This window comes from Rattus norvegicus, chromosome 18, assembly GCF_021556685.1.
Source record: "Rattus norvegicus strain SHRSP/BbbUtx chromosome 18, alternate assembly SHRSP_T2T, whole genome shotgun sequence".
In the NCBI taxonomy this organism is placed as follows: domain Eukaryota; kingdom Metazoa; phylum Chordata; class Mammalia; order Rodentia; family Muridae; genus Rattus; species Rattus norvegicus.
The window spans coordinates 41,561,023-41,583,877 of NC_141551.1; the positions used below are offsets into that span (position 1 = coordinate 41,561,023).

The window sequence follows — 22,855 nt, forward strand, 5'->3', positions numbered from 1 at the left end:
CTGACTTCCCTTGGTGATGAACAGCAATGTGGAAGTGTAAGCTGAATAAACCCTTTCCTCCCCAACTTGCTGCTTGGTCATGTTTTGTGCAGGAACAGAAACCCTGCCTAAGACAGGGAGATAGTAGCCACAAAAACATCTTGGCATAAATCAAACCAAGGAAGTGAGGGACTTGTAAAATAAAAATTAAAAGACATTTTTTAAAAAGAAACTAAAGAATATACCAGAAAATGGAAAGATATCCCATACTCATAGATTAATAGGATTGCTATTGTAGAGGTGGCTATCATACCAAAAGCAATTTACAGTTTCAATGCAATCTCTATCAAAACTGCAACACAATTCTTCACAGAAATTGAAAAATAGTCTTCAATTTCACAAGAAAACACAGAAAACCCAGGATAGCTGGAACATAGTGAACAATTAAAACAAAGCACAAATAGACTGGTACTAGCATAGACAACAGACGTGGTGATCAGTGGGTTAGAACTGAGGAACCTGGATCAAGTCTACTCACTAGCATTCATAGTGCTAGAGGACACTTGCACATGGCTAGAGGAGAAACAGAGCCATCAATGTCATTCAGATACAAATCCTATAAGCTGCATTAGCAGCTGACTACTAGTGCAGTAGTGGCACAAATGTTACAGAAGTAACCGAGCACATTTTAGAAATTGGATTTAAGGTCCACTCTGTGAGATGGACCCTATATCTGATATGGCTAACGTGGCCAAGAACCTGAGTCTAGATAGGTCAAGGGTCTAGGAAAAAACCTGTTACTGTTATTCTGCTGGAAGAACATAAAAATAAATGACTCCTAATGACATATTGTTATACCCATAGATCTGTGCATAATTTAGCGATCATTAAAGATGTTTCTTCTTGCAACAAATAGTAATCAACACAAAGATTCACAACTGAACAATGGGCAGAGAGTAAGAAACTTTGGAACATTGATCCTTAATCGGGATGCCCCTATACCATTTCCCCCTCCCCATGGCTCCGGGATCTATGTGTAAAAAGTGGAAAAATGAAAAGGGTCAGAGGTCATGGATAACTCTAAGGAAATAGAGTCTTCCAGACACAACAGGATGCATACATACATAAATTAGGCAAAACAAAACTGGGACAGCATGCCCAGGACCTGCACAAGTTCAAACCACACAACATCTTAACACAGAGAAGGGGAGGTAGATGCAAAGTCCCATGTCTAACAAGAAGGTGTTTGCAATTATTCCCACTGGGAAAGGGAAAGCCAGTTTTCTCCAGTGGAGTATCACTGGGTATTATCAACCACATTCCAAGTCAAGCCCCATGACCAGTAGAGGCCACCACAAAATAGACTGCATGGTGTATGTGTGTGTGTGTGTGTGTGTGTGTGTGTGTGTGTGTGTGTGTGTGTGTGTGTATGTTTTGTTTTAGTGGGTTTTTTTGTTTGTTTGTTTGTTTGGTTTTTTTTTTTTGGTTGTTCTTTGTTTTGACTTTTGTTTTTGAGAGAAAAACCAAAACCATGAAGTTTAGTGTGGAGAGAGACGGGGAGGATCTTGGAGGAGTTGGGGGAAGGAAAAGAATATGATACAAAATATACTGTATGAAAAAAAATAAATCCACTTACTTATAGCCACCTGGTTTTGACTAAGAGACCAATAATACAAAATAAATTAATAAAACAACCCAGAAAGAGCATCTTCAACAAATGTGCTAGCCAAACTGGAAAGCTAAATACAGGACAACACCACCAGGTACCTGTTTCTCACCCTGGACAAAATTCTCCTCAAAAGGAACTCAATACAAGACTTAACATCCTGAGTCCGACGGAGGATAATGTATGTCATTCTTTCACAGGAAAGGACAGTTTGAAGATAACCCCAGTGGCACAGGCATTAAGACCAAATGGAATCACATAAAACTAGAAGGCTTCTATGTAGCAAAAGATACCATCATTTGAGTGAAGAGGCAGCTTACAGATGGTAAAAATATTTATCAGCTGCACATATGACAAAGAAGTAAGTAGAATATACAAAGAAGAAAAACAATAACAAAATCCCCCAAAACCTAGATATCAAGAAAAACAATGAACTTTACAATGGGATGAGAAAGTAAACGTATGTATGTAAATGGCCAAGAAAAGTTTTTAAAAATGTTCGGCACTCTTAGTCTAAAGGGAAATGCTAATCAAAACTACTTTGAGTTTCCAGTTTACTCCTGTCAAATGGCCAAGGTCAAAACAGTGGCTGATGACAAATTCTGGTGTGGCTATGGAGAAAGAGAAGTTCTTATTCTATACTGGTGGGAGTAGAAACTGGTACAGCCACCATTGAAGACAGTGTGAATGTTTTTCAAAAATCTGGAAACAAATCTTTCACACGATTCAGCTCTACCATTCCTGAGCATTAACCAAAGGATTCTATGTTATCGGAGAGATAACTTGCTTACCCTTGCTCATTACTACCACACTCCCAGTAGCCAGGAAATGGAAACCACCTGCCCCCGCCAGTGGGGACCCAGTTATTCAGGGTTCCCTTAGGCCTAATGGGGGTCAAGAGAAGAAGGAGACCAAGCAAGATTCTATTGTCAAGGTCTCGTTTATTGGGATGAACGTTACAGCTTTTAAGGCTTTCAGGTAGGGGGAGTGACCTTTGTGAAACACAGAGGAGGGGGAGATGAGGATATAGGCAGTGATAGCTGGAGGCAAAGAGGTCAGGCGGTAGACGATGAGGTCAGGCAGTGGAGACACCAGGTGTTGACTCAGGAGATAACTGATTTTTGCTTAGGCTGAAGCATCCCGTGAATGTTATCTTCCTGTGCCGTAAATTCATGGGAGAGGCTTTTGTCCCACAATCTCGAGGATTTATGGCAGTCATCTTAGATGAGTATGTGTGGCCAAGAGTCACGTAGCCACTTTGAGCTATACAGTCACAAAATGGCCAGGCCCAAATCCAATACGGCTCCCTACAACCACCCTAGCTGTCCTTCAGCCGACGAATAGACAATGAAGATGTGCTTCGTTTATACTATTGAATACTTTTTGTTAAGAAAAAATGGAATTGTGAACCTCACAAAGCAGTTGACGGAGTCATCCTGAGCGAGGTAACCAAGATCCAGAAAGACAAATGTTGCATATGCTATCTCACTTGAAAATGGTAGCTTTGATCTTCAGACATGTATGTTTCATTTGGGACACATACAGAGGTCAGGAAATTATTATGGGGTCATGGTGGGTGGAATTTCAGTGGAAAGAAGATAAAATGTAGGGATATAAACAGGAGACAGAAATAGAAAGGGAGTTATATTTCGGTAAAAACTAAAAAAGCGGTGTTCTCACTCCGCTCGGATCCACCAGAGCCACGTGCTCCGTCTGTTTCTCCGGCTGTTTCTCTGCCAGCCGCTTTCACACACTGTCCCCTTGGCGGATTGTTATCTTGTCTGACACACATTCCGTGGTGGGGCATTCCAAGGGCGGTTCTAGTGTGGCACCAAGCCTCGCTAGCCCCAGGCATTCTATAGCCTATCACAGCTTCCAGAACTGAGACAGGTTGCCTCTCTGCCTGCCGGGAACTTTGCTCACACCCCCTGTAGCCTGGTAAAATCAAAGCTCTAAAAAACGTGTAGTTTAACAATTGGATTTATATGTTAAATTCTCAATCTACAATACATCCACGGAATAAATTCACTGCCAATTAATAAAGATAGAAACCACCCACCTAGACAAGATAAAAATTGACCTATACCATCCGGATTGGAATCCTCCTCCTCTGTCTCCATCTTCCTTTTTGCCGCCGCCGCCGCCGCCGCCGCCGCCGCCTCCTCCTCCTCCTCCTCCTCCTCCTCCTCCTCCTCCTCCTCCTCCTCCTCCTCCTCCTCTTCCCCCTCCTCCTCCTTCCCCTCCTCCTCTTCCTCCTCCTTCTCCTCCTTCCCCTCCTTCTCCTCCTTCCCCTCCTCCTCCTCTTCCTCATCCCCCTCATTCCCCTTCTCCTCCTCCTCCTCCTTCCCCTCCTCCTCTTCCTCCTCCTTCTCCTCCTTCCCCTCCTCCTCCTCTTCCTCATCCCCCTCATTCCCCTTCTCCTCCTCCTCCTTCCCCTCCTCCTCCTCTTCCCCCTTCTCCTCCTTCCCCTCCTCCTCTTCCTCATCCTCCTCATTCCCCTTCTCCTCCTTCCCCTCCTCCTCTTCCTCATCCTCCTCATTCCCCTTCTCCTCCTTCCCCTCCTCCACCTCCTCTCCTAGAACACCCCCCACCCCCACCCCCCCAACCCCCACCCTCCACCCCCAGCCTATGCTTCCTTCCCACCCATTGATAGGCTTTGGCTATCCTGGACCTGCCTTGCTGAATAATGACATCATCCTACAGAGTTAAGTGGGGGCGGGGGAAGGAATGATAAAGCAGAGTAGAGGAGGGAGTACAGGGAGGGATAACCAATAATCAAGACCTTTTGAAAAAGTCTTCTGGAAGTGAACTACTATAGAACTTTCCTAAACTATGCACATGAACATATAGAAAAAGAGTTTAAATGGAGGTACCCACTAGCAGAGGAATATATCCATTGTAGAAAGCACTAGCAAATAAAAAGGCCAATGCTAGTCAAATTAGATATTGGTTGATTGTTCCCACAAGCTTTGAGCTATTGCACTAGCATATCTTGGGGGCAGAACTCCATTGTAGATCAAATGGTTTGTAGTTGTATTTACGTTTCTCCTTTGCCAGCATGCAAAGCACCTTTCTTTACCAAGGTCACTAACATAGGGATGTAGACACACTCAACTTCTCCATATTCAACGAGTTGTGTAGGTGTTGTCTTTACAAAGGACTATCACTTTGTGGAGAACAACTTATAGTCTTAGCAACAGTCTGGGGTTTTTTTGGGGGGGGGCAGCTTCCCAATATCTGATTTGACTTAAGGTCCACTCTATGAGATGGTACCCATACTGGACACTGTTGGGATGCCCAAGAACCTGAGGCATGTACACAAGGCCCCATCCATAACCCAGAAGTTGTCTCCATTTGATAATCATTTGCAAATGAAAGTTGAGTTCCTCCGAGTTCCTCACTTGGGAAACACACTTCTCTTCAGGGTAGGCGCATGCCCAGCAGTGGATGCCAGCAGAAAACAAACTCAACATGTTACCTTATTTTTAATTAAATTAAATTAAATTTAATTTACATTTTTCTCTCCTTTTATCTTCTAGGTTCTTGCATATGTATTCCGGTTTAATGTTTTATGGAATTCCCAAGTGTGTAAACAAGTAGGTCTCTGCATCTATATCTGGGTTTTGTGTCTTTTTCTTTTCTTTTTGTTTGTTTTGTCCCATTCTGATGTGTTAGCTTTCATTTTATCTTATTATAACGTTTCTATCCTTCAGAAACCTACTTGTTATCTAATGCAAGACAGAAAGTGGCCGGATCCAAATGGGAGGAGAGGCAGAAAGGAGTGAGCTATGCATATTTCTGTGAGTGTTCTGCTCTTCTATGATGCTGTAATCTCTAGGCACCTCTGTTTCCTCTTGTTCTAATCCATTCCAGTCTTACCTAATTCTTTATGTAAGAAATCAAGGTGATCACAGATACTTGGTTTGCGTTCAGTCTAGTGGTAGTCCTATATTAACTATTGTTTAATATCTGAGAACAATTGCTGTATACATTCATTTCTGGTTATGTGGTTGATTACTGCAGGATGGCAAGTTTGTCTCTGCTTGCTTTACCATGTTTACATGTGAAATTCCAAGGCCTCTGTAATTCTTTTTTTTTTTTAATTAACTTGAGTATTTCTTATTTACATTTTGATTGTTATTCCCCTCCCACTGGTGCTCTCACTAGCCTCTGTAATTCTTACATGTGGTTCAGCTTATGTCTCAGTGGGATGTCCTTCAGAATGCCTTTCTTGAGTTTCTCAAGTTCCCTCTGTTTTTGGTGGCTGATATCATTTGAGGAACTAGGTTCATTCTGTTGGGGTACCCCAAGTGTAACTGAGATCACATGGCCTCTCTCTCTAACCTTTGTGCTGCTTGTAATTTCACTCAGATGCCAAAGAGGCACCGAGACAGTAGTGTGGACTTGGTAATAAGTGATGGATATGGTGTTTCTGCTACTTGATTATGAGATGTCACACTTCCCAAAAGATGCTAACATGCTAACAACATAACTCTTACATGGGGCGTGTTGTTCTCTGAGCTGTCATTGTTCTACCTCAACACAGCACCTTATCCATGCACAGAGCCAGGGTCTTCATGTTCACACTCATACTCCAGTTATTCTCTAATATCAAAGGCTTCCCCTTCAGATGGGTCAGAGTGGTGAACCACTCTGAGGGTACCCAGAGTTGCATTCACCCCCTCCATAGGCTGTATGCTAAATGTCAGGTGGTCCTCATTGGTGGGTGAATGTGTTTTGTCTAAAGACTCTTGATATTCTTGTTTGGTAGCACTCATACTTTATAGGTATGTTTAGGAGAAGAATTGGTGGTGTGTAATATACCCCATCCGTTAATTTTTTCTTTCCTCTGCAGCAGAGGTTTTGACATCAGAGTCTGCTCAGAGAATACCCATGCTTGGACTCTACCTGGGACTAATTACAATAAAACCTCATTGATGGGACTTAAGCATCGTTATAGTTCCTGAGGAGTTTCTGACTGTAGCCAGGCTTGAGAGTCAGTGTTTGGTTTTGGCATACAGGCTCATTGTAGCAACTGCAGAGTTTAGGTTTCAATTCATTCCAATCTTCTACCTTCAGGCAACATGTAAAATATGGAATCTTAGATGAACACATTAATAACAATCAACTTAGTTTAAGATGGTCATATTTTGGACTATTCCCTTAAATGTCCGTATATATTCTTTAAATCTGTAAAGAAGTCTTTCAGAAATGTAAAGGATCTAGGATGTCCTCTTTCTAGAGAAAATCTTATGCTTTGGGGGAGATTTTGTGATACCATTTTAATCCCAGAAGCAGCACGAAATGGTGTGGAGAAAGCATGAGAATCCACATTCCTTTTCAAGGCAACTAACTCCAGGCAAGGCAATTTTTTTTCTACAAAAGAGGGCTGTCATAGGTGGAACAGAAAGCCACATCCATTGGTAAAGAATGTTCAGGAAAATCTGATGGTTCAACGTTCTTCTTTGTCGATGTGAAACATTCCCTGTCTCATCATCTCAGCCCTGCTGAAGCATCCCTTGCCCAGCACTGAAGGCCTGCCAGAGCTGCACTGCGACTCTAGGCCTAATCTACTCTACTCTGCTGCAATCTCGGAGCTTCTGTAAGGTGGACATGGCGATTTCCTGACTGTTCATTTGTATTCTGAGGTATGAATCAAAATCCTTGAGTTTGCCATTTTCTTTCTAGACTCTCTCCTTGGTAATCAAAAGTCATGATGCTTTACAGTCTTGTAGTCACCATTTTCTCCATGATAGGCAAATTATACAGCCACTCAACCTTCCAGTGTTTTCTTTATGCCCGTTGTTTATCCTCTCACCGTTGGTGAGTATTTGAGCAGGCACCACCTGAGAGGAGGGCATTTAAAAACTCTTAAAATGGTTGAGCTCCTAGGTATGGTTGAAACAAAAAGTTTTATTTTATGTGTGAGGGAGAGAACAGCCAGAGGCCTTTGGAAGAGTCTAGATTGAACATGGCCAAGAGACTGAGCTAGACCATGAAAGGAGAGAGGGTGTCTTAGGGTTTTACTGCTGTGAGCAGACACCATGACCAAGGCAAGTTTTATAAGGACAACATTTAACTGGGGCTGGCTTATAGGTTCAGAGGTTCAGTCCATTATCAAGGCGGGAACATGATGACATCCAGGCAGGCATGGTGCAGGAGGAGCCAAGAGTTCTACATCTTCATCTGAAGGCAGCTAGGAGAAGACTGGCTTCCAGATAGCTAGGATGAGGGTCTTTAAGCCCACACCCACAGTGACGCACCTACTCCAACAAGGCCACCCCTAATAGTGCCACTCCCTGGGCCAAGCATAAACAAATCATCACAGAGCAGGAGAGAGAAAGGAATAAAGAGGGAAACAAAAGAAGAGGGCAAAGAGAGTCAGGAGAGGACTAAGAACCAAGAAAGCATGTGGCTGAATGTTTAGGAAAAGAGAAGATGGGGAAAGAGAAGTAAAAAGCTGAGCTCAGGGGCTGGAGAGGTCTGGGGTGGGAGGCTGGGGTTGGGGTGAGAGGTGCCAGGGACCTGGGCTGTGGCCAGCATCTGCTTTTATCTGTTAGCCCCTCAGCTAGCCCTTTGTTAGCCCTTTGTCCTGGGGTTCTTTGACTACACCCATACTCTATTAGAGAGTCTATTTCCTGGAACAATTCCTGATGAAATTACTGTGTCAGGTCCCGCAGAGAATGAAGGACAGAACCATGCCTTAATTGAAGAAAATTTAATAAGTGGACTAATCCTGGAAGTATGGCAAGAATTGAGGGAATGAAAAATAAAATATTACCCAAACATTGAGAAACAGTTACTGCACTCAGACCTTGAGGATCAAGGCCATTGCCAGAACCCAGAGGAGGCCGGACTGTGGATGGTAGCTGCTCAGTCTGAGCTGTGACCACGGGGGGAGAGGGGGGGATGTGCTGTGTTCACAGACTCTTTTAGCAGGCAGCCAGGGAGAGGCAGTCAATTGGCTACCTTTTGGTTCATTGCCTTCTCATGATGGTACCTCCTGCTAGTCAAATCCAACCCAAGGGAAGGTTCTAATGGGCCAGGAAGTTCGTTTTGTGTTTTAAATCAGTGGGATTCCAGGGTGGAGAGAGAGTGGGGGTTGGGGAAGTTTGGTGGGGAGCACAAGGGAATAATTGGGTTAGGTCGTTAGGGTAGAGATTAGAATAATTAACTCCCCCCAAAAGAAGCAGGGAGTAAAATCCCCTTGAAAACAGTATCTCTTGGCCTTGCCATCTATAAGTCTACCTATGGCAACTGGTGGGATGCCTGCCATTATGAGAATTAAAACAAAACCAGGCACCAGAACAACCCATTTTGTATTATCCTTGATCTTGTTTGGCTTCTGTTAAGTCACAGAAAAGCTCATTAGTGAGGAAATAATAAAACCAGGAAGAAACCCACTCACTTCTTGGCCATGCATTCTAGTCTGTACTTGGATGCCAGAACCTTCCACTTTTACTTTTGTATCCCTGTCGTGATTTACAGCTCTGAAACCTCCTTTGGTGCATACTAGGGCAGTTGCCACTTAGCACCTCCTCACACCATTGGGAACTGCACTGAGTAGTAACTGCAGAGCAGGAGCTGAAGGTTCCTCCACAAGGCTAGTTGCCCTTGGCTGAACTGCGTTGATTTCCTGAGGTATATGTGACTCTGACAAATGATAGTGGCCCAGAGCGCCTTCTGTACAGCCCTGGAGAAAAGGAAGATTCAACACTACAGCATGTTCTCTGAGGTTTAGCATGTCTCTCTCTATCTCACCAGTATATATGATATATATGTGTATATATATATGTATATATATATTATATTTACTCATGAGTCCATGTTGGACATGATTGATTGATGATCGTTAGGGAGAAGTCTGCCTGTTCATCTTAGATATTCAACCTGCCCCTGGATTATTGTATTAAAAAGTAATACTTGATCAGTTTGAACCATTGTTTGCTGGGATTCCTATGTCTAAATCTTAGCCAACAAGTCACGATTCATTTGGCAGCAACATAGGATAACAGCAGTTCAGACAACTTTGTGTGAGGTGCTCATCTGCTGCCTCAGTCTCCCACCTACAGAAACAAGTGACTAAACAAGATATTTAACTGAAAATAAAGTTTTACTTGATTTTTATGTAGTAACACGGATAGCTGAGAGGAATGAGTGCATATTTAATACATAACATTAGTATCCTTACCTAAGATGTGTTTAGTCTTTCGTGTGTTTTCTTTTCCTGATTTTAGAGGGCTTTTCATATTTGTGGTTATTATACCAGGTCATATGCGGGATATTACAGAGAAGAAAGCAATCGTGATTGATTCCTCTTTTTAGAAATATCTTATTTTAATTGTATATGACCTGCCAAAGCCAGACTATATATGTCCCAGTTTAGTAAAGAGTGCTGATTTAGACAAAGTTTATCTTCATTTTAAATACATTAATTCAGTGTCACTAACTAAAATAGCACATAAATTTTATGCCACAGCATATGTAAACTCTTTGGTCACTTGAATGCCATTGTTCTTCCCTGATGTGTCATCTACTGTGGTGTTATGTGTGATGCTGTATTGACCCCCCGGCCATGGTTTCTGTCTGTGCCAAATACCTGTAAATATGGAAGAGGAGAGGAGCTATATGATGTGTTGTGAAATATAATAACCATGAGTACAGTCTCCTTCATTCAGCCTGTCACTAAAATATCAATCAGCTAAAAGCAAATCAGTAGGAAAGAATAAAAAACAATACCAGTGGGAGCCAGGGGAGAGGGTCTGTGAGTAAATTCATTTTCTGTAAAAGCCTGAAGGTCTGAGTTCAGATCCCCAGAAGAGCCAGCTGTGGTAGCACACATCTGTAATCCTAACACTCCCATGGTGAAATGGTGTCTTAAGGTTTGACTGCTGTGAACAGACACCAAGACCAAGGCAAGTCTTATAAGGGCAACATTTAATTGGGGCTGGCTTACAGGTTCAGAGGTTCGGTCCATTATCAAGGTAGGAGGAGGGCAGCAACTAGGCAGGCATGGTGCAGAGAGATCTGATAGTTTTGCATGTTCATCTGAAGGCTGCTAGTGGAAGACAGACTTCCAGGCAGCTAGGATGAGGGCCTTAAGCCCACACCCACAGTGACACACCTACTCGAACAGGGCTACACCTCCTAACAGTGCCAGTGTCTGGGCAAAGCATAGACAAACCATGGGGAGGAGAGACTGGAGAATCGGCCAGACGCTAGTGGGCCGTCAGGGTGGAACAGGAAACAAGCAGGTGAAATAACAGAGATCCTATTTCAAATCAGTAAAAGCTGAGAACCAACTCCCCAAATCTGTCTTCTGACCTCCACATAAATGCCATGGCATACATGCACCTACACTCATATACATAACACACACACACACACACACACACACACACACACACACACACACACACACTGCCTCCCTCTCTCTCCTTCCCTCTCTCCCTCTCTCCCTTGCTTCCTCTCTCTCTTTAAAAAATAACATAATTTAGGAGCAACACTTATTAGCAGCATTTTGGGGTAACTTGTAGTTATTGCTAGATCTATATAGTTAAAAACAAAAAATCTTCCCACTTGGAGATAAGAAGCAATCACCCCATCTTTGCCACAGCTAAATACTTGTTAGGACAGTAACAGGCCAGTTCATAAGAAAGACATATAGCTGAGTAAATGGACTTATGGGAAACCAGTGGTCAAAAGATGAAGATCCAGTAAACACAAGGAAAAATGCTTGTCTTGGCCATCAGAGAAATAGATATTAATACTATAATACAACCTAGTCAAAATGACTATCATTAAGAAAACAAACAGCTTGTCTGAGAGATGCACCCCCTACTGATTTCCATTCTCACTCCCAGCCCTCTCTCCCCCTACACACCCAGTTGCCATTCCCATGTTCCTCTCATACCCCCTCTCCCACCCAGTTCCCTCTCTTCACCCACCTCTGATGACTGTTTTGTTTCCCCATCTGAGTGGGAGTCACACTTCCTCCCATGGACCCTCTTTATTTCCAGCTTCTTATTATCCATGCTGTGACTTGTAGCATGGTCATCCTGAACTTGATGGCTAATGTCCAACTATAAGTGAGTGCATACCATACATGTCCTTCTGGGTCTGTCTTAATCTCATTCCGGATGATATTCTCAAGTTTCACCCAGTTGCCTGCAGATTTCATGATGTCTATGTTTTTCATAGCTGAATAGTATTCATTGAATAGAGACATACCACATTTTCTTTATCCACATTTCCACTGAGGGACATCTAGGTTGTTTCCAGTTTCTGGCTATTACGAATAAAACTGCTATGAACAAAGTTGAGCAAGTTGGGCCTCAGTGGAAGAGGAGGTGCTTAGTCCTGCTGCAACTAGATATCCTAGGGTAGGGTGGTACCCAAAGGGGGTTTCCTCTTCTCTGAGAAGGGAAGGGAAAATAGGGGGGAAGGAACCTGTATGGGTGGAACTGGGAGGTGAGGAAAGGGGGGCTGTAATTGGGAGGCAATGTAAATTTAAAAATTGTAGGAAAAAGTAAATGTAAACTTAAAAATAACAACAAATAAAAATTATTTCTATAAATGAAAATGGAAAATAAGTCAATAAAGTTGGAATTTAAAACAGAAAAGAAACAGCAACACATGCTAGTGAAGAGAAGGGATAAAAGGAAGCTGTATTTTAGATGAGAGCACAAAGTGATCCAGTCACTATGAAATGAGTAGGAAAGTTGATCAAAGGTTTAAAACTAGGACTCCTGTGTGACCCAGCTATGTCACTAAAATACCGGCATGTTCACATTTATGGAAACACCACTTACTCTTTGTGATGGACTGGGATGGCTACATGCTTGTTATGTACTGGCTGCATTTTAAACTCTGCTCCTCCTACCTCTACAGACCCATAGCACCAAGCTTATTGAAGCACTGTTCACAACAGTTAAAGTTATGGAATAAGCCTCCATCAAGAGATGAATGGACAAAGAGAATGTGTATCGCATGATGGAGTTGTACTCAGCCATAAAGAAGAATTAAATTATTTTGTTTGGTGGAAAAAATGTATGTAACTGGGTTAAGCAAAATAAGTCAGATGTCATCCACCTTTCTAAAAGAAATGTTTTGAGACAGGATCTCTCACTGACTGTTTAGTGAGCACCAGGGACCTGCTGATCCTTTTCTCCAACAGTGTGCTCACAAAGCACATACTACCAGGTACCACTTTTTAACTGTATCCTTTTGTTCAGTCTGGGATACTTAACCCATGGAATTAGGTAACCCGCATTTAGTATGAGTCTCTCATCATGGTAAATCCAATCTAGATTATTTCCTCATAGATATAGTTCAAAGTCTGTCTCTAACATGGTTCTAGGCTCTACCAGGTTGATGATCAGTATTACTGCCACACTTGTATATCCATCTATAATAGAATAAAAATTGGTGGATATGATTAACGAACTATGTATGGGGTAAAAATAAATCCAAAACTGAACACACCAATATGCATGAATCTTACTAATGTAACATTAAGCTGAAGGAATCAGACATCACAGAGTACACCTTAAAGTTATATTTTAATTAAAGTTCAAAAAGATCAAAAGCACCATAAATACCCATATAGATGGAAGAAAAATAAAGATCATAGAGCGGGTGGATGTCATCAAATTAAAGAATTGTATTTGGGGAAAGATTGTTTATAATTCAGAAGTGAATACTAGAAAGTTTCTGCAGCACTAAGTACTTACACTGAAAAATAGCAAATAAACAACCTAATGATGCACATTAAAACCTTGGAAAAACAAGAATAAACAACACCTCCCAAAAAGAAGATATAAAGAGATAATAAAAATCAGAGCTAAAATTAATTTATAAGAATGAAAAATACAAAAATTCAATAAAACATCTTTGAAAAGATTAACAAATCTTAGCAAAAAGATGACAAGTGAGAAATAACAGCAGACATTTAGAAAGTTCAGGGAGGAGGTGGAGTAAGAGGTAGCTCAGGGTAAGCTAAAAGGGAGCTGGAGCACAGGGCACGAGTTGGTGAGCCCACCGAGCTGCCGCCGCCTCCAAGCCTTCAGTGCAGGCCAGGGGCTCGCCACAATGTGTCCAGGCCTGCCACCTTGTCAGGCCCTGCGGGCAGTGCCAGGCAGCCAGGGGGAGGGCAAGTAAGTGAGCGCAGGCGGGGGATGAGAGGGCTGCAAGCAGGCGCTGACGTGTGGCCTGAGGGGAAGCCGCTGGCTCACTCCCCCACCCCTCTGTCGGATCATGGAGGGCACCAGGTCTGCACTGAAGGCCAAAGCCAGTAAAAAGGAGCTCCAATCAGGATGGGGTCAATGAACAGCAAGAAGCAATTGAACATATTGATGAAGTACAAAATGAAATAGACAGACTTAATGAACAAGCCAGTGAGGAAATTTTGAAAGTAGAACAAAAATATAACAAACTCCGCCAACCATTTTTTCAGAAGAGGTCAGAATTGATAGCCAAAATCCCAGATTTTAGGGTAACAACATTTGTCAACCATCCACAAGTGTCTGTATTGCTTGAGGAGGAAGTCGAGGAAGCCCTGCTTTATTTGACTAGAGTTGAAGTGACAGAATTTGAAGACATTAAATCAGGTTACAGAGTAGATTTTTATTTCGATGAAAATCCTTACTTTGAAAATAAAGTTCTCTCCAAAGAATTTCATCTGAATGAGAACGATGACCTGTCTTCAAAGTTCACTGAAATCAAATGGAAATCTGGAAAGGATTTGACAAAACGCTCAAGTCAAACACAGAATAAGGCCAGCAGGAAGAGGCAGCGTGAAGAGCCAGAGAGCTTCACCTGGCTTACTGACCGTTCTGACGCAGGTGCTGACGAGTTACGAGAGGTCATCAAAGATGGTATTTGGTCAAATTCCTTGCAGTACTATTTGGTCCCCGATATGGATGATGAAGAAGGGGAGGCAGAGGATGATGATGATGATGAAGAGGAAGAAGGGTTGGAAAATACTGATGAAGAAGGAGATGAGGATGAAGGTGAAGAAGATGATGATGAGGATGAAGGAGAGGATGAAGGTGAGGATGATTAGCACAGAAGACCGATGGATCCAACCTTCTTTTTCATTTGCTTTTTATTTTTTAAATAAAAAATAAATGCAATCCCTGGAAGCAAGTTGCAGTCCTTTCCTCCCTGTCCCTCTGTGCTCAGTCGCCCTGTTTTTGAAGTCTCAACATCATGGTTCTCAACTAATTTGGGGGAAAATATCTTGAGCAAAATACAACAGGAAAAGAATCTTCACTTTTCTGTTCTAAATTCATTTTTATCCTTGTCTCAAACTGTGGATTCAACACCACCACCATGCTCTGTGGGGAGAAAGAAAAGCCCCCGAGTACCCTTAGCTCTGCTGGAGGCTGGAGGGTGCTAGGCCCCTGTGTAGTAGTGCATAGAATTCTAACTTTTTCTTTTCTCTGTATATTGGGCTCAGAGATTACACTGTGTCTCTGTGTGAATACAGGCAGTTAGCATTTACCAACATGTATCTGTCTACTTTCTCTTGTTTAATTAAAAGGAAAAAGAAAAAAAGAAAAAGGGGGGGGGTTATAGACGGTGAGCAAGGGTGGGATTGAGGTGTGGGGGGGTAGGTGCACATCTAACAACATGTCATGTTTCATTGTGACGTTTAACAGACATCCTTGCAGTTTAAGGTGATACTTAAAACTCTCTCCTGATGAAGACTTGAACCCTGCCACTCTATGGGAGAATCAGCAGAATCTGTAGGGTTTTATTTGGAGTTGGCATTCTCTGTTGTAACTTTTTTTTTTTTTTTTTTGGTTCTTTTTTTCGGAGCTGGGGACCGAACCCAGGGCCTTGTGCTTCCTAGGCAAGCGCTCTACCACTGAGCTAAATCCCCAACCCCTGGAACTTTTATCTTTAATTTTTTTCTTTTTCTCTTTTTCGGTTTTCATTGGAAGGAAAAAGATGCTAGTTTTAAATGTTGCCGTGTACAAGTTGCTTTGTTACAATAAAATCAATGTTACACAAAGGACCTGATGCTTTTCTGTCAGAACAGATGTTCCACATACCTTCCAAGTTTGACCTGCATAATGATACCATGTCAAACTTTGTCTCCCTAACTTTGTATTTTTTGATACACACTTTGCAGGATAACCTCAGGGCTGTGCCGACTAAGTTAGAGGGATTTGAATCATGTCTTAACATCTCTGTAACTGAGTGGGCACAGCTTGCTGTGGACTTGTACCCTTGATTTTTATCTCACATTTGGCTTTTTTTTTTAAGGTCTTTAGTTACTTGGATCTCATGGCAGCACCTGCTCCCACTGTCACTGACCTTAATGCCATCTACAGCTTAATGAAAGGACAGCTGCTGGTGTGTCTTCACTGGCAGTGTGAACTGACCAAGAAGGTGGGCTGTCAGGGTGAGCAGTCGGTGAGGTGGGCTGTCACAAGCATGTAACAGAAGCTCTCAGACGTGACTCTGACCTGGGTGGATGAAGAGCTGTCTGGAGAACAGTGTTCAGGAAGGGACCTGATGCATAAGCTTTTCAATGCTGTAAAATAGAGCTAAAATGAAATGCTACTTTTTCAGAGATGATTCATGGACAGCCTGGTCAAATTCAAAGCTTTCTGATATATAAAACTTTATAAATGTAACTACTCCATCAATAGGCAAAGTGTAACCAAAAATCTGTCTAGATGGATAGTGTATAATTTCTGCACAGGACTCTGTTTAATAAATACATCACTGTATATGTCAGGAATCTGGCTCCAATAAAGGGACATAAAGATTACAAAAAAAGAAGAAAGTTCAGGGAATCATAAGGATGTACATTAAAAATCCATGGTCCATTAAACTGGAAAATTAAAAAGAAATTAATAAATTTCTAGGTATACATGGCTGGCCAGAGTTAATTCAAGCGAAGTAAATAATTTAAATAGACCCATAATATCCAATGAGATAGAGACAGTAATTAAAAATATGTTAATAAAACATCCAGGGGCAGATAGATTATGCACAAGATTCTACTAGACCTTCAAAGATTTAACACCAATACTCCTCAAGCTATTCTACAAAATAAAAAAAAAAAATGAAAGAACAGATCTGATTTTTCTTTTTTACAAAGCTTAGTATAACCCTGATACCAAATCAAAGATTCAGCCAAAAAGAAAATAATATGCTGTCTTCATTAGTCCTATTGCTATAATAAAAAAATATCATGGCCAAGGTAACTTGGGGAGGAAAGAGTTTACTTATTAGGCTTCCTTCATGTGGAAGGAAATCAGGATAGGGGCTCAGCTAAGACCTGGAGGCAGGAGCTGATGGAAAGGCCGTGAAGGAGTGCTGCTGCTGGCTTTTTCCTCATGGCTTGCTCAGCCTGCCTTCATATAGAACCCGGGACCACCAGCCCAGGGGTGGCCACCCACAGAGGGGTCAGCCTTCCTCATTAATCATTAATTAAAAACATGGCTTACAGGCTTACCTATAACCTGATCTGCTGGAGGCATTTCTTTCTCTTCTTTTCTTTCCCCTTTTATTAAACATAGATTTTTTTCTCATACAACATACTCTGAATAAAGTTCCTCCTCCCTCTACTCCTCCAGATTTCTCCCCACTGCCTTTCCCATCTGGATCCACTCTCTTTCTGTCTCTCATTAGAACAGAACAGACTTCTAAGACATAACAACCAAAGAGAACAAAATAATATATATTAAGATAAAACAAAGCCCACCATATCAAAGTTGAACAAACCAAGGCAACAGAAAAATAAAAGAACCCCAAGAGAAGACACAAGATTCAGAGACTCACTCATTCACATTTTGGGACTCCGATAAAAGTTCTAAAACTGAGAGCTATAGTATATTTGTAGAGAACCTCGTGCAGACCCAGGTAGATTCTATATTGGTAGTTCAGTTTCTGTGAGTTCATAGGTTCCCTCTGTAACTTTAACTTTTTTTCAAATCCTATTTTTCATAATGGTTCTTAAACACTTTAACCTCCCTTGTAGCCCACCACCCACCAAAGGTAGTGGAAAAGAAAGGATACCCAGAAAGTGGACCTGTTTACAAATGGTTCTTTGGAGCAAGTCCCATCTGTGTTGTCTGGAAATTCGGCAGTTCAGTTCACAGCTTATCAGTGGTAGTTCCATTCACTCAAAAACTTCATGGGTACATCAGCAGTCCAGTTCAGTAGAGTCAGGATAGTAAATATGAGGCAGAGTTGGATAGTAAATATGAGGCAGAGGTGGCATTATCTAGCAGAGCCAGCCAGGCCTCAACCTTGGCTCCAGTAAGCAGGAGGGACCAGAGCCAACAGGAATGCTAGGAGAAGTTTTTGGCTGTGCCTCTCTCAGCAAAGCAAGATCAGCAAAGACACAGGCCCACAAGCATTACACAGTTAGCTCTAGAAGTAAGCCAAGCTCAGCCTCCTTCACTGTCTGTTGATTCCTTTTCATACACACTCCAAACATCACATGTCCTCCATGGGTCTTGCCCCAGCTTGTGTCTTGCCTTAGAGTATGTGCCTATCTCAGCTGACATTACTTTGCTGATCAGCCCAAGTCCTTGGAAGCATCAAGAAGCTGCAGCACACCACCAGAAGTTTTTTGGTGCGTTTCTCTCTATGGAATCCTGACAAATGGAGCCCAACTATGACATGTAAAGAAGACCGATACATGTGTGTTGTTAGTAAAAAATCCTTCATCATGTGTCTTTTCATGTGTTTGTTTTAGCAGAACATCCTTTCACTTTATGTCTGGTTCAGGAAATTTTCTTTCACAAGTTTGCCCCAGCAAAACACCATCCAACAAAACTGACTCTCCCAAGAACCCTTAAGTTTCTGCTTTATTTTGCCTCTAAGATGACTTTAGCTTGTGTCAAGTTGACATAAACTATCTAGATAATCCAATATATATAATGATCACGGATGCAAAAATTATTAATAAAGTACTATCACACTGAGTTCAAGCAAGTTGACTTCACCACAGAATTGTAGAGATAGTTTAGCATACATGACCATCTCATCGGATCTAGAAGAGGGTTTTGACAACTCTAGTAGCATTCCATGAGAAAAGGGTCTGGAGACAAAAGGGATCACAGGGGCCATATTTCAGTATGGTATAGACGATATACAGCAAGCTTCAATATCAGCTTCTTGTAAAATGGAGAAAAGTCAAAGCATTTAAACTAAAACCGGTAATAAGACAAGGTTGTCCACCCTATTCTTGTTCAATATAGTGTTTGAAGTCTTACCTAGAGCCGTAAGACAACTGAAGAAGATAAAAGGGATGCAAACAGGAGAGGAATGAGTCAAACTATCATTATTTGCTGATGAGATGATTCTAGACATAAAAGACCATGGAGACTCCACCAAAAATCCTATACAGTGATTCAAAATTAACACACACACACACACACACACACACACACACACACACACACACACACAATTCAGTAGCTTTCCAATGACAAACATACTGAGAAAGAAATGGAGCAACCAATCCAATTCACCCTAGTGTCAAAATAAAAATCTTGAAATACATCAAACCAACCAGGTAAAATACTTGTATAATGAAAAATTTAAGACACTTAAAAAAGAAATTAAAGAAGATACAAGAAGATGGAAAGACATCTCATTCTCATGGAGACATCTCATTCACATATTACTATTGTGAAGATGGATATCTTAAGAGAAATTTACAGATTCAGTGTAATCCCCGTCAAATTTCTAAAACAATTTTCAGAGAAACTAAAAACAACTTTAAGTTTTATGAGGAAACACCACAAAACTAGGATAGCTAAAACAATCGTGAACAATTAAAAAAACAAAACAAAACAAGAAGAAACAAAACAAAACATAAAAACCTGACTGAGGAAGGACTATCCCAGATTTCAAGCACTGCTACAGAGCTATCATAATAAAACAGCATGGCACTGGCATAAAAACAGATGCACTGGGAAATGGAAATAATTGGGGACCCCCATATAAGCCCATACTTCTGTGGCCACCTGCTGTGTTTCAAAGAGACCAACAATACAGATGGGGGAAAGACATCATCTTCGACCAATTATGTTAGTCAGACTGGATAGCTGCATGTAGAAGAATAAAACTAAATGCTTTTCTCTTACCCTGGGCAAAACCTAATTCCAAATGGATCAGGGACCTCAACATAAACCCAGACACCCAGGTTCTGATAGGCTTGAACTCTCTGGCACAGGAAAGGACTTTCTGAACAGGATCTCTGCAGGGCAGGTTTAAGACTGACAATTAATAAATGAGACCGCATGAAACTAAAATACTCTGTACAGCAAAGGACACTGTCCTTTGAGTTGAAGAGACAGCAACAGACTGGGGAAAAATCTTTGCCAGCTATCTGAGGGTCAATATCTACAATATATAGAGGACAAGCAAAAGGACATCAATTAAACAACCTAAATTAAAATGGGGCATGACTCCACTGTGTTCATAGCAGCCATATTTATAATAGCCAGAAGCTGGAAAGAACCCAGATGCCTTCAACAGAGGAATGGATACAGAAAATGGGGCACATCTACACAATGGAATACTACTCAACTACTGAAAACAACAACTTCAGGAAATTCTTAGGCAAATGGATGGAACTAGAAAATATCATCCTGAGTGAGGTAACCCAGTCACAAAAGAACACACATGATATGCACTCACTGATAAGTGGATATTAGCTCAAAAGCTTGGAATATTTAAGAAAAAATCCACAGCTCACATGAAGCCCTAGAAGAAGACCAAAATGTGGATGCTTCATTCTTTCTTAGAAGAGAGAACAAAACACTCATGGGAGGAAATACAGGGACAAAGAGTGGAGCAGGGACTGAAGAAAAGGTCATCCAGAGACTGCCACTCCTGGGGATCCATCCCATATTTAGCCACCAAACCCAGTCACTATTGCTGAAGCCAAGAAGTGCTTGCTGACAGGAACCTGGTATGGATGTTTCCTGAGAGGCTCTAGCAGGGCCTTACTGATACAGGTGAGGATGGTTGCAGCTAACCATTGGACTGAACAAGGGGACCCCAATGCAGGAGTTAGAGAAAAGATGGAAGGAGCTGAAGGGGTTTGCAACACCATAGGAAGAACAACAATGCCAACCAACCAGATCCCACCAGAGCTCCCAGGGACTAAACCAGCAACCGATGAGTACACATGGAAGGACACATGACTCCAGCCACATATGTGGCAGAGGATGGCGTTGTCCAGCATCCATGGGAGGAAAAGTCCTTGGTCCTGTGAAGGCTCATTTCCCCAATGTAGGGGATACCAGGGTGTTGAGGTTGGAGTGAGTGGGTGGGAATGGGAGCATCCTTATACAAGCAGGGGGAAGGGGGGGTATGGGAGTGGGAGGAAAGGGATAACATTTGAAATGTAAATACATAAAATATCCAAGAAAAATTTTAAAAAAGAAAAAAAGAAAAAAAAACAGGCATGAAATTTGAGTCTCCAAAAGATGAAATATAAATGGCTGAAAAACATTTAAAAATGTTTTAAAAGTTTCTTCTAGTCTTTTATTCCAATATATTTCTTTCAAAGAAGTCATTATTTTTCCTTAGCATTTCAAATGTTATATTCCGAAGCCCTAGATATGGGTACCCACAGACATTCACTGAACTAAACAGTGTGAGTCTAATGTAAATTGAAGCCAATGTGTCCGTATACCCTTTGGCCTTAGTAACTTATAGTTTACTAAATTTACAGTACTTTTGTGGTAAAGTGAGAATATTATTTTAATCATTGCTAGGTGAACAATTCAGTACCACATTAAATACATCCATGATGCTGTGTGTCACTAAAATCTGTACCTAAAACCTTTCATCATCTCCAACAAGACTTCTGTATTTGTTAAACAACAGAGTTCTCTTCCACTTCTTCAGGTTCCTGGTGATTTCTGCTCCACTCTTTGCCTGAATGAGAATGCCTTTTCAGATTTATGCCATTAGAATAGTATTCTGTGCCTGGCCTTTTTTTACATCTGTTTTATTGTTGTATACAGAACAGACCCTTTTCTTTTACCCTCTCTCACCTCTCCCAGTGTTGCTTAACTCCTTCTTTCTTTTTGACTCCTCATGTTTAGTCAGGATCACTTGCATGAGCATGGTTGGGAGTTTTGTAAGAGCATGTTCAATTTGCCAGTGACTACATCACTGAAGAAAGATGACTCCTTCTTCCTCAGTAGCCAGTAACTGCCCATAGCTCCACAGAGATGTGTGGGGCCTCATGAGTGTTTTCTTGGGAGGTTTTGTACAGGTAACCACGGCTACTCTGAGGAAGGGCAATGACTGCACCACGTGCAAAAGATAGCATTTACAGTGCTCTTTCAAATCCCGAGGCTCTTGTATTCTTCCTGTCTCTCCCTCTTCTGCAATACTGTCTGAGCTGTGTGTGTGTGTGCCGGGGAGGGGGGGCAGGCAGGCAGGCAGATAGAGGGGGAGAGGAGGGAGAAATCTTGTTTGGGACTGAGAATTCTTCAACAGTCATTGCAATAAGTTTGACCAGTTATGTGTCTCATGACTATATTAATCACTGCCCACTCACTGCACAAAGAATTCTCTTTGACTAAGATTGAGAGCAGCATTAACCTATGGGGAACATAAATATTTAGAATATACTTTGACATACCCATTTAGCAAACAACAGTAGAAAATTCTTCCCTAGGACTTATGAAACTGCCCACCCAGGGACTTTGGACTAGGTTTACAGTCCTGTGGAGTAAGTCTCAAACCCAACCATAGAGCAGTTGCTTTACTCACCTAAGTGAGGCCACTATTGTACAGTGGGAGCATCTTACCTGGTAGGTCTGTATTATAGCATGCAGGGTCCACCACTGCGACGTAATACCATGGATGACTTTTCTCTCCAAGTGGCTTGCATGGCGCCTTCAGACTCTATGAGAGATACCTTAATCCCAGCTTGATTTCTCTATGTCCTGTAATGTGTATGGTGTTTTCAGCAACAGAATCTTACCATTTTGTTCTGACAGGCAACCTAGTGCCATGGTAACAGCATATATTTTGGGAAAGGGGGGCCCTCTGGAACCAACCATTCATAAGGAGGAGCCACAGCTTCTTATTTCAAAATATTTTCAATAAAGTCTTTAAGGGACTCTCAGACTTCCCCCTGAAACTTCACAAGCCAGGCAGGCCTCTGTCATCTGCACTGCCCTCAGAATTAACTTTCCAAGTTTCTACAATCCT

General features: G+C 41.7%; 2 protein-coding genes across 2 annotated transcripts in view; both read left to right on the forward strand.

Annotated features, from left to right (window-relative positions):
• The first annotated feature begins 1,845 nt into the window (after positions 1-1,845).
• Positions 1,846-22,855, forward strand: part of Lvrn (laeverin) — a 97,804-nt gene continuing 76,794 nt past the window's right edge. Inside the window, exons 1-3 of the mRNA XM_087593281.1 lie at positions 1,846-2,006; positions 5,185-5,241; positions 5,359-5,445. Coding sequence (XP_087449407.1) covers positions 5,405-5,445 — 41 coding nt within the window. The 5' untranslated portion in view covers positions 1,846-2,006; positions 5,185-5,241; positions 5,359-5,404. The remainder of the gene's footprint in view (positions 2,007-5,184; positions 5,242-5,358; positions 5,446-22,855) is intronic.
• LOC147999775 (uncharacterized) lies at positions 13,695-20,826 on the forward strand. The gene is made up of 6 exons (XM_087593681.1): positions 13,695-13,800; positions 13,928-14,694; positions 15,945-16,055; positions 17,643-17,802; positions 20,106-20,277; positions 20,536-20,826. Exons 1-6 carry the CDS (start codon positions 13,736-13,738, stop codon positions 20,824-20,826), a joined length of 1,566 nt encoding a protein of 521 aa, XP_087449807.1. The 5' UTR covers positions 13,695-13,735.